The sequence below is a fragment of the Nipponia nippon genome, unplaced genomic scaffold (assembly GCF_047370975.1).
Source record: "Nipponia nippon isolate SJK-2023a ecotype South Korea unplaced genomic scaffold, ASM4737097v1 scaffold_1, whole genome shotgun sequence".
In the NCBI taxonomy this organism is placed as follows: Eukaryota; Metazoa; Chordata; class Aves; order Pelecaniformes; family Threskiornithidae; genus Nipponia; species Nipponia nippon.
Window position 1 is genome coordinate 164362886 of NW_028262290.1, and position 12384 is coordinate 164375269.

The 12384-nt window shown below is 42.2% G+C and overlaps 1 protein-coding gene across 5 annotated transcripts in view; it reads right to left on the reverse strand.

Annotated features, from left to right (window-relative positions):
• The window catches only part of OBSCN (obscurin, cytoskeletal calmodulin and titin-interacting RhoGEF), a 196106-nt gene that overhangs the window by 90476 nt on the left and 93246 nt on the right, over nt 1–12384 (reverse strand). For all 5 annotated transcript variants that reach the window (XM_087731710.1, XM_087731701.1, XM_087731692.1 and 2 more), the window contains 12 exons: nt 12058–12321; nt 11457–11720; nt 10893–11156; nt 10086–10349; nt 8563–8826; nt 6946–7212; nt 6307–6570; nt 5409–5675; nt 4121–4387; nt 3127–3393; nt 1634–1900; nt 152–424 (listed from right to left, as the gene is read on the reverse strand). In XM_087731710.1, the coding sequence (XP_087587836.1) occupies nt 152–424; nt 1634–1900; nt 3127–3393; nt 4121–4387; nt 5409–5675; nt 6307–6570; nt 6946–7212; nt 8563–8826; nt 10086–10349; nt 10893–11156; nt 11457–11720; nt 12058–12321 (3192 nt within the window). The remainder of the gene's footprint in view (nt 1–151; nt 425–1633; nt 1901–3126; nt 3394–4120; nt 4388–5408; nt 5676–6306; nt 6571–6945; nt 7213–8562; nt 8827–10085; nt 10350–10892; nt 11157–11456; nt 11721–12057; nt 12322–12384) is intronic.

Sequence of the window (12384 nt, forward strand, 5' to 3'; positions counted from 1 at the left end):
ATTTGTACATCACATATGCTCTGAAGCACAAGTACCCTACTAACATGAGCTGACAAGGGGTGAATGGCGGACTTGAATTTACTAATAGCATAAGCAAAATGTTACCTGTTCTCACCAACGCCGTTCCTTTCCCACATCAGAGAGCCCTTACCTTTTACTGTGAGCTCTGCCGTCGATGTGTGGGGACCCACTCGGAAAGCAACAGTGCCAATGTCCTGCTCAGTCACCTTCCTTAATGTCAAGGTGTGAATCTTTCCTTTTTCCACTGAGATCTCATTCATTTCGTTATTTTGCAGAGCAACATCCTGTAGCTTCCATTCAACGTCCCTTGCATTCTCATGAGAAACCTGGCACCGAAATGTGACATCGTCCCCTTCAAACACCACCGTGTCCTTTAGGCCACTCACGATGGTCACGTCAGGCTCTGCAAACAGTCCATCAGTAGTCAAGCCATGAAAGGGAAAACACGGATCAAATCATAGAATCACCAAATAATATAGGTTGGAAGGGACTTCTGGAGGTCATCTGGTCCAACCACTGCTCAAAGCAGGGCCAGCTTACAGCAGGTTGCTCAACACCTTGTCTAGCTGAGCTTTAAGTACCTCCAAGGATGAAGATATCAACCTCTCAAATCACTTATTTCAAACTCTGCTGGTACGCTAGTTTCAGCATACTTGGTAACATGGCCAATATCTTTCAGTTAGTGGTTTTATTGCTTGCCCTTTCTCAAAGATACATTGCATATTGACTTTTTAATTACCTGTTTGATACATAACTGGGTGAATAAGGTGTGACTGCTAGATGCTAAAATCAGGAATTTAAAAATTGTTACAATTACACTTAGATATCATGAATAACATGAAAACCTGATCCCCTCTACTGTCTTTTTGCAAACTGAATTGCATATACTCAGTGCTGGCGCTCCAAACTGGCTGGGGATCTGGTTGGCTCTGTGCTTTCAGCAGGACTTACTGGATTAGTGTGAGCACAGGCCATTTGCGCTTCAGTCTGCTTGAGTCCTGCTTCTAGGACAGCTGGGCACCTGCAGACCTGTGCAAAGTTCATACAGATAGCCCACAACTGGCAAAAGCTGTATGAACCCCGAATCTGCTGGGCAATGCCAAAGGAGAAGCAGCGCAATCTTCATCTAAGCAAACACAGTTCATATTCATACAACTGAGGTCACCATCTGCACAAAAAAATGATGCAGCTGGGCATAATGTATGGAGTACCTATAATATCAAGTAGCCTGTAGAGATGCTAGCGGTGGTTGTTCCACTCCAGTGGTCCAACCTGAAAGCAAGCTCCGTCTGTAACGACATTAAGGCCAGATGCAGCTGCCATGTGACTGGAAGCTGGGGATGAACCATCTGTTCACTCACATGCATATGATGTCAAGCAAATATTTCAAGCCATGAGTCAAAAATTACAGCTGCCTTATCCTCTCCTGTTGACCAATTGAATTTTTGCTTCAGTGTATTCATCGAGCACAAGATTTTTTATGATACCCTTCCTATGCTCTGTGTTTATCGCAATAGTTTGTCACAATTTTTTATCACAATAGTAACAATAATGCTGCAAAATCTTAGCTTCGTAAAGTGAAAATCCCCTTGTCCCAATAAACGGGTCTTGCCTTTCACGGTCAGTTTTGCAGAGCTCTTCTCATCTCCAGCCTTGCAGGAATACTCTCCGGCATCGCTAGGCTCCAGGCGGTGAACGCGCAGCTCGCGGAGGGTGCCGTCCTGCCACATTTCGTACTTGGCGCTTGAGTGAAGGACGACTCCATCTTTCCTCCACTCCACTTCTGCTTTGCTAATGGAAATCTCACAGCGCAACCTGGCCGTTCCTCCCACTTCCACTTCTTCATTCTTCAGCTGCTGCTTCAACCGGGGTTTGATGGCTGCAAAGTGAAAAACAATTAATGCACGATTCATTAGCTTGAACGCCAGGTCTGGACAACTCAGCACAAGGCACCTGGGGTCTGACGCTGCAGAACAAATTTACATTAAGTGGTTATATGATAAACAACAACCTTTTTTTCCTCTCTATAAACAAAACTATATTCTGTATATCTGGACAAGGAGAGGATCAGAAAGTTCCCCAAATATGTTTGTTTCCCATAAAGTCAAGGGCATCCACATTATACCTCTTACACATCTACTCTGTATATTGGAAACTCCCACACGCATAAAGATTTTGGCTAAGCAAAACCTGGTACTTTCTGATTAAAACTAGTGTAAATCTGTTCATTTTTATAAAAATACTCATGACTGCCAACACTACAAAGTATGTAAAGCTTTAAACACAGCTCTTATTTCTCTGCTATCTTTTCAAGACCCTAGACCATCAACAGTGAGTCCTTCCAGACGATGCACAAACAAATAGACTACATTTATTCAAGCGAGGCATGGAACAGCTCAGGCAACAGCTTGTCACTGATGAAAACAAGAAGGGAATATCCACCTTGTGTGTGTGAGCAGTTATGAAAACACGAATCTCAGTGCTTGTGGTCGCTCTGTCTAAACTCTATTGAGATACATGTAAAGCAAGCACAGGGCTCTTTCACTTGTAGTTGACCCACCGGCTGCTTTGTGGGTCAGGCTCAGCCAAGAAAACATAGTCTGAACGGTTGTGGCTTAGATCAAAGCCACAAGTTGCACCCAACAGTTCGAGATGACCATTAACATTAATCACAGACATTATTATGGTTTGTTTAAACACAGTGTTCTCAAGATTTTCATGGAAGGGCATTACAAAAATTGGAAACAGTATTTTTTTTAAATGCTTTTGTAAATGACTTATGATTACTTATTGATTCAACTCAACCAGCAATGAATGCCAAGTGCTAAAAATAAAGATCTGTTAGAATTTCAAAATCCCCATGATGCAGAGAGTTTCTTGCTTTTATCATATCAGAGAAGGGGTCAATACACTGTACGCTGTGCTTTACAGGCTTAAATAACCATTCTACAAATCCTGTCCCATATGACCCACTTTCTGTATTCTGGTTTATGACTGGGCACCTGCTTTCCTCTTTATCTTAACTTTTGGGTGCCTTATTCACCAATGAATAAAAGGATATCATTCACACAATTTTACAGATCCCTTTTATTATGCAATGCTAACCATTCACTCTGAGGACTGCTGTGCTCTGTTGGTCTCCTGTATCACATGTGTAATCAGAGGCATCTTCTGGTTCTACATTATGAATCACAAGTTCAGCTGTGCGACCGCTTAATTTAATTTCATATTTGGCGCATGGGAAGAGCTCCATGGTGCCTTTCCTCCATTCCACTGTTGCATTATCCTTTGTCAGCTCACACTGGAATTTCACTGCAGCTCCTTCTTCCACCTCCTTGTCTTTGAGCTCCTTTTTGAAAAGAACTGGCAGAGCTAAAGGGAAAAAAAAAGAAGCACAGGAGCTTTTACTGAAGCCTCAGTCAAGTCCTGGTTAACACAGCGAGATTGACACTTCGGGGAACAAGATGCTGTACTTTGCAAGTACTATATTTCTAGGCAGGATCCATGTTTTCTAATTTTCCTGGAGCTACTAGGAGATCTTGCTGCATCAGAAGCAGCCATCAGCACTTATAACATTTATTTTCCTTTGTTCCTTGACTCAAATCTTTCCCAGGGTTGAATTATTTGAATGAATTTATCCTTCAGTTGATCTAACAGAGATCTCAAGAGTAAAGAAGTTCAAAACTCCATGGACAGCCTTGACAGATCAGGAAGGTCGTTGTCAGTCTTCTTCCAGGATTTGGAAGAAAATCTTTTTTTAAATACTTTAACCACATGTCATGTGAAATGTCCAGGCGTTATGTTAAAGCATTGCTCTTTCTTTAATTTCCCCCTAGCCATAAAGCTAGAAAGTATTTCTTCTTAGAACCCAAAATTCAAATGCAGCTCTGGAAGAACAAAGTATCATCCTCTTCCATTCTCATTAAAAAAAAAAAAAAAAAAAAAAAAAAGAGAGAGAGAGAAATCCTAGTATATCAAATGAAAAGGAAAATATTTATAGGGAAAAAAAAATCATGTACTTAAAAATATTCATATTCAAGCTGTTGCTTTACATGTCGGATGAAAGCTATTACTTTAAGAGTCAGCTCACACTACCTACCTTTCACATTTAAAGATGCCTTGGTTTCCTGATCCCCAGTATCACAGCTGTATTCTCCTGTATCTTCTAATTTGAGATTATGTATTAAGAGCTCTACCCGGCATTCCCTCTGCCTCATTTCATATTTCTGGCTGGGCTGCAGCCCCACTCCTCCTTTCCTCCATTCCACTGCCGTATTGGGTTTTGACAGCTCACAGCACAATGTAGCTGTACTTCCTTCCTCCGATTCCTTATTTTGAAGGGGTTGCTTAAATGTGACAGGCAGTGCTGCAAAATTTGAGAGGGAAATGTTTTAAAAATGTTTTAGTCCAGAAAGGACCCAATCCTACCATCATTCTTCAGAATTGGCCTATTCTAATGATTCCATAATCTTTGGGCTGCAGCTCTCTTGATAGCAACTTTCTTGAACCATTACGTGAACCAAGAGCTGAGGACAGATGGTGAAGTCAGGAAAGATCTGGTCTTAGAGAGTGGTCCACAGAATGGCCTGGTTTGTGATCTGAAGGAGTCAGACTTTCCTACAGAAGCGTCTCCATGCCAACTAGGGATGCTTTAGTCAAAGACCACTGGGACATGCTCTCTCTTACATGGAACCCTTGTTCCTTAATAAAGGTCTGCAAGTTTGCAATATTAAGAGAAGAGTATTTCCCCCCCCAAATAAAGCTTCTATCAATATATAAAAAAATCAAGTTAACATTCAAAACACAAGAAGCGGCAGTATAATAAAAGATGACAATAAAGTGATAAATGGAAGAGCAAATTCAGATTTCAGGCTAGGTCTTGCTCTGAATGGTAGAAGGGGTGGAGGAACACAGATGTGGATGCACTTGTTTGCACTCAAGTTTTATACTCGAGGCTCAAAGCCTCAAATAATAATCCAGCACATTCACATGTTATAGAAATCCTTTATCCCCCAATTGTTGCATCTCTTATCATCCCAATTGGGCATTATGCTCAGTTAGGTATCCCTTATGCCTACTGAAGCAACCAACAACCAAATAACCATCAGCCTGCCTGGCTTATTTTCTGTTATCCATTCCCATACGTAGCCACACACTGAGGGCAGGAGGATTCATCCTATTTTGACATCATGGCAACATTTAATTGCTTTGATGCTGATTAATCACTCCAGATACTGCAAGCGGAACCTCTCTAACTTGACCATGTGTCATGCTCAAGTAGAATATGTATGCTGACATGGACCAGCAGCAAAACAAATAAATATCTGCAGGGAACACTGAGATGCTCCTTTTACTTCATCCCTATTGAGCCAAGAGCCTCTGCCTACCATGTACAGTTACCACAGCCATTGTCTGCTGATGTCCAGAGTCACAGGTGTACTTTCCTGAATCATGCGGTTCTAAGTCATAAATGACCAATTCAGCAGTGGAGCCCTGCTGCTTCATCTCGTATTTCAAACCAGGGTAGAGGGTAGTATCTCCTTTCCTCCACTCTACCGGAGCATTGGGTTTAGTAAGTTCACACCTCAGTGTTGCTGTACCACCTTCTTCTGCCTCGGTATTCTGAAGCTCTTGTTTAAAAAGTGCTGGTAGGGCTATAAAATAGAAATATAACTTGCAACATACTGCGGTTGGGGTTTGGGAAAGAGAAAGAAGAAAGAAAATGAAAGCACCAAAGGAGCTTTTCTGCAGATGTCGCTAAACCTCAATGCTCTAGATTCAAAGTACAAGGCTATTTCCCCAGAGAGGTGATAGGAATATCTGCAGAACAAGAAGAAATCAATTTCAAGAAGCTACATTTGCTGTGAAGTATATATAAGCTTAATCTAATCTATGATCTAAAAATGGCAGAATATTTTTCCTACTATAAAAGTAGCCAACATGTTGACCTGATCACGGAGGAGATATTCTGAAGATCAGCAGGGATTTGTAAGAGTTCAGATTCCTTCTTAAGGCAGGCCACTTGCAGGAGAGATTACAGTTATCCTGACAGCAACATACTGACAAAATGCATTTAGTTCCACATTGCAACTCCTATTTGCTACCTGGTCACTCTACTAGGCTGTATAGACCATGCTATTCTGCACACCTTCCTTATGAATTGTAGCCAAGTCATCTCCATAAGTGACACTAATATACAGCTTTTGTTTTCAGAATGTATTATAACCCTTTCCCTTTTTCTTTTTCCCACTTTTTTAATTTTTTTTTTTTTTTTTTTTTTTTTACCATTGACTGTCAAAGTGGCAGTCGTCTGCTGATCTCCACACACACAGGTGTAATCTCCAGTGTCCTCCACATTCAGATCATGGATAATCAGCTTTGCAACAGCACCATCTTGACTCATTTTATATTTGCTGCTTGCTTTCAGCACCTCCTGCCCCTTCTTCCACTCCACCACAGCAGGTTTAGTCAGCTCACAGTGCAGAGCAGCTGTCCCACTTTCTACAGCTTCTAGGTCCTTCAGGTCTTTTTTGAATTCTGGAGGCAGTGCTGAAGAGTAAAAGAATTACCATAGAGAGAGTGAATATTCCAAAAAAGGGAGCTAGATGAAGTCATCCTGGGGGAGAGGATGCATGGTGCACTACTGAGCCCTGATCCAGGTCAGTGGAACACAGCAGAAAAATCTCCGCCAGCTTCCCTGGACTCTGCATCAGGGCAAGGAAAATGAGAAGGGCCAGCACAGCTGAGGACAAAAACCAATAGGCAACTCTTTTCCCTGTTCTAACAGAAGGAGGAAGCACATAAGCAAAGTCTAAAGGAAGACAAAAGCCCAAGCAAACAAAAAGGGAATGGGAAGAGACCATAGAAACAGAGACTTGGGCAAGTCTAAGGTTTGCAGGACCTTAGTTGCAAGGATTACTTTACCATGCACTCTTAAGGCAGCTGTGGTGGTCTTGTCTCCACACACACAGGTATAATCTCCAGTATCATTGAGGTCTAAATCATGAACTACCAGCTCCACAACACAGCCTTCCTGTTTCATGCTGTACTTGTTGTCCGGGGTGAGGACATGATGGCCCTTCTTCCACTGAACATGGGCAGATGCCTTGCTGAGCTCGCAGTGCAAAGTGGCCGTTCCACCTTCCACTGCTTCCTTGCTGGTCATTTCTTCTTGGAAAAATGGAGGCACAGCTGAAGGATGCAGGTAAAATGTATTACAAACTAAGAATATCTGCAGGGATGGGTGAGAGTAGGAAGGGACAGGGAAAAGTTGTGAAGGTTATGGAAGGGTGAGCATCAGCAACAAAGAGAGGAAAGAAATGAAAACAAACATCCTAGTGGGAATATATACCCTAATCCTTTTGGTTTTATGCTGGCTTCCTACTAGCAAAATTGCACTGTCCTCAAGAGATTTCCACCTGCTTTCTGCCAGTTTCCATGTAAGAAAAACTAAGAATATTATCTCTGAGCTCCATAGTTCGCACATGTGTTGGTGTCTTCCACAAACTTCATGCCTTTGTACTCTCTTTTCCTACTTATAGCCCTGCTGAGCTCTGAGTGTTGGCACAGCTCCTTACTCATCATCATTCCTTCTTCCTTGAGATACCCTTGAAAAGATGCAGCCAGGGCTTACAGATTCTTCTTGACCCCAAAGAAGATCTCCAGATGCTGAATCCCAGCCTGTTTTTGTGTCTCAGAACATGTTTTCCCCACTTTTATTTCCTTGAAATATACTTGGTGACCTTAACATATGTCCCTCCATTAACTAGGTAGGATAATTGGATATTCCACCTCCTTAACAAGGTTGGATATCTCAGATCTCAAACTTAATGACTCACTCCATAGTGGTGGAGCTAAGTTAAAATATCCAGGCTAGAAACCAGGTTTAGCCTCCTTGATTTGGTACATTTCCCATCTCCAGCAGTGTTAAGCTGAAACACCAGTTTTGTTTACACAGCAATAGGTTCTTGCAACAAAATAAGACCAAAAAGAGGTCACAGAAAGAATTTATTCTTTCCGGCCTAGAAAAATCAGACTCCCGATGCAAACCTATCTTTGTGCATTAGGACAGCAGTTCTGGGCACAAAACCCAATATAAACAAAACTTAGCAGAGAAGAAATCATAACTAACACAGTCTTATTCTGAATATTGCTTATTATGCCCTACATTAAAATGGTAGGTATTGAGAATGCCAGAAAGGAATGGCAAAGAATAAACAGATTTGTGGTTTAGAGAATAAATGCAGGAAAGGAAAGATAAAAGAATAGTGGGTTTATATACTAGAAAAGGAATGTCAGAAGGGAAAGATTAAAGGATAGCAGCTTTGTGTTTAAGGAAAGGACAAAAGGATGGCACAGAAAAATGCAGAGCGGTATTTTCCAGTATACACAGCCTGCATGTCATCAAACGCAGGGAATAATATTTCAAATTAATGGAACTTCAGTTAATAAGGTTGAACAAACAGACACAGAAAATTGAACACCTGATAGTAGAGGACAGACGTTTCCAGTTAGGAAATAGGAGGTCAAGATAGTTTTTACCCTGTACTGTTAAGACAGCTGTAGTCTGGTGCTCTCCACACACACAGATGTAGTCTCCTGCATCCTCCTCAGCTATTTCATGAATCACCAGCTCTGCCTCGGTCCCTTCCTGCCTCATTTTGTATTTCTCACTCTCTTTGAGAATCCTCTCGTCCTTCCGCCACTCCACCGGAGCAGCCTTGGTGAGCTCACAGTGCAGGGCGACTTCTCCACCTTCTTTTGCTTCCGTGTTCTTTAGCTCTTCCTTAAAGAGCGGTGGCAGAGCTGGAGAATGCAACATGGACAAATGGTCATCAGAAAACCAGAATTAAAATCCTAATTTCTTTCTCATGCTCGGCATTACGTCCCCTCATGCCTCCCTTTTTTCAGCCTATTATAAACACGCTTAGCTACAGCCAAGTTCAGAAACTCTGAAAGCATCCTTCAAGTGTGACGTGGTTTCGCTCACCGCAATGAATACTTATTACAAGTAATAAGAATTTCACGTTCTCACTATTTCCCATTTTGGAAATCAAAACCCAAAGACAGAACAACCTATAGGAAATAACCTTCAAGAAAACTAATTATTAACATTTACCCACAAATGTGCCTTGTGCACAACTACTGTAAGCAGGTACAAGGTACAAATGGTACTCCCCGAATGCTTCGGGAAAAAGTCCATGTCTCAGGAAAGCCTGAGGGGAGTCAGAAAGTTTTGGAAAAAAGCTGGAGGGGACAGAACTGGGTCTCTTTGACCAAGTAAGTTCCTCATAGCCAAGGACGGTTACTCCATTAAAATGGATACTCATTGATGAGAGGAGAGCAGAACATCAGGTAACAAGATTATTAATGTAACACAAGGATTTATTTCTGGATTGGTTTATTAGGACCCAGTAGGATAAAGAAGAGTATAACTGCTGATAACCTATGCTGTTGTTTGTTTTTTTTTTTTAATACCTAACTGTCAAGGTAGTCTTGATCCCCACACACAGAGACAGACACCCCTGCATCCTTCAAACCGAGGTTAGAGGTAACAAGCTCTGAAACGGAAACTCTTAACTCATTCCGCATGTCTGACTTGCTTAAGGAATCTGGTACCCCCAGGAGTAGCCATGGGCAGGTCACCCAACAGAGCAACATCTCGTTCTCCTTTTGCTCCCCCAACCCTCTCTTCTCCTTTGAGCAGTGCTTGGAGAACAGAGGGCCTGACAGATCTTATGTGTGTGTCTTGGAGAAAACTGTGGTTGACTGAAGTGAACCATGTGGATGAGGGCGGGGAAAGAGCAGGAAAATATAAATGTCCAAGAGGAGGGAACCTGGACAGAAAGAAACATCTCATTTTCTCCTTTTAAAGGGGGGCAGATTAATAATGACCTAAAATTTTGCCCTGAGCCAGTCTTTCTCAGTAAGAAATGAGCTATACATAGCATGAAGAGAAATGGGAAAAAACAAAGACAAGCTGCTGACTCAGGGCAGAAACAGCTGAATGTCAGAGTGATGTCTATCTATAGAACTATTTATTAATTTTAATAAGGTCTTTTTACCATGAACTGTTAAGGTTGCTGTTGTCTTCTGGTCACCACAAACACATGTGTAATCTCCAGCATCTTTTACTTCTAGGTCATGAATGAGCAGCTCTGCAGTGGTGCCAGGCTGTCTCATTTGATATTTGTCACTTGCTTTGAGCACTTTGGACCCTATTTTCCACTGCACTGGAGCTGCTTTGGTTAATTCACAACGCAGAGAGACTGATACTCCTTCTAGGACTTCTTCATTCTTCAGTTCTTCCTTGAAAAGCACTGGCAGGGCTGGGAATGGAAAGTCAATAGATAGTGTATTTAAACTAAGACCTCTGCATTTGCGATCAGCATCATGAATTCTCAACTGAAGTCCAAATCTGGCCAAGCCAGGCTTTAGCCATTGAGGCTGAGGTTATCATTATGATGATCTGGAAAACTAAATCCAGCAGTGACAGTAAGAAAAGAAATGCTGAGCTGATGGGTCAAAGTACAACAGGCTGGATGGATTCAAGATGCAACCTAAAGAATTTATCACAGGGCCACCCTCCATGGGGGCAGGACGTCTCAGCTGGTCTAACAGAAGCATTTCCTAGGCGCTACTCCCTTAAACTTACAGCATAGTAATTTGTCTGCATGGAGAAACAGTCATGTCCTCAACTCCCTTTTCAGGAATATCAGACCAAAATTAAATGCCAACACAAGAAGTTCTCCTTTCCTGAACACAAAGTAATTCCTAGGAAAAAGCCTAAAGCTGATAGGTGAACACTTTGTACTGCAACAGGATGTTTCAAAGAAACAAAAAACGAACAGTCATCTGCAAAATGAATTTACCATTCACTGTCAGAGAAGCCGTGGTGTGTTGGTCTCCACATACACAGGTGTAATCTCCCGCATCCTGCGGCTCTAGATCACAAATTTCCAGTTCAGCAAGGGCATTATCCTGCCGCATGATGTATTTTTCACTTGCCCTGAGTATTGTGTTTCCTTTCTTCCATGACACAGCTGCAGCCTTGGTCAGCTTACAGCGCAAAGTGGCTGTTTGGCTTTCCGTGGCTTGCAGGTCCTTCAGGTCTTCTTTGAAAAGTGCAGGCAGGGCTGAAGGTCACAAAATGGACAGAGGACATGAAAAATGACACGTGGCACATGGGTGATGGGAGGGATTGGGTCATACAGAAGCAGAGAACATTTCAGGGTGGAAAGAGTTTCCTTTCCTCGTAATTCTGGGACATTGGACAAACCAATAGACAGAAACAGAAAAGCAGCCTGGATGCAACCAGGTCTTAGACACAGCTTACAAATTTAAAAAAACAAAATCAGCCACAGGTGAACACACAACAAATAGTGATGAGCTGGTAGAGAAAAACACAATAATACAGGTATATGTCTGGTTTTTACCATGCACTGTCAAGGCAGCTGTTGTCTCCTGTTCTCCACACACACAAGTGTATTCTCCAGCATCTTTCAATTCTGCGTCATGGATAAGCAGCTTCATGACCGTGCCCTCCTGTCTCATTTTGTATTTGTCGCTGACTTTGAGCAAACTGCTTCCCTTTCTCCACTCTACTTGAGCAACCTTGGTCAGCTCACAGCACAGAGTGGCTGCTTGACCTTCTGTTACCTCCTCGGCCTTCAGTCTTTCCTTGATGCGTGCAGGCAGCGCTGAGGATGCAATGGACAGAGGGTTAAAATGGAGCAGCAAACACAGCTTCCCGGCAATGGGCAGGGGTGGGAGGAGGAAAGGCGAGGGCAGCAGTGAGGAGCTGTCTTCAGGTCTGATCTCAGATCTGCTTTAGGGATCAGGTCCTAAAACCACTTTGTGTTAGGAAATGGGATAAAGTTTTTCCCTTAAATCACAAAATGCAAATTAATTCTCATGACTATGACATGCAAAGTCAGACTCAGAGGAACTATGCAGAGATAACAATGAACATGAAGAAAAAATTAATTCAAACCATAAGCTTGATAATGAGGACATCTAGATGAAATTGATTATTACCGTGTACTGCTAAGGAAGCTGTGGACTGCTTATCCCCACACACACAGGTATAATCACCAGCATCACTCTCATTTAGATTATGGATCACCAGTTCTGCAGTGACATCCTTCTGCCTCATTTTATATTTCTCGCTAGGTTTGAGTACTGTGTGTCCTTTTTTCCACTCCACTGAAGCAGTCTTGGTCAACTCACAGCGCAGAGTGACTACTTCACCCTCAGTGGCTTCCTCATTACTTAACTCTTCTTTGAAGAGAGCAGGAAGAGCTGAGAAACAAAGGAGCAAACATTTTCGTGACATGCAGTTCTTGGCCACCAAAAAAAAAAAAC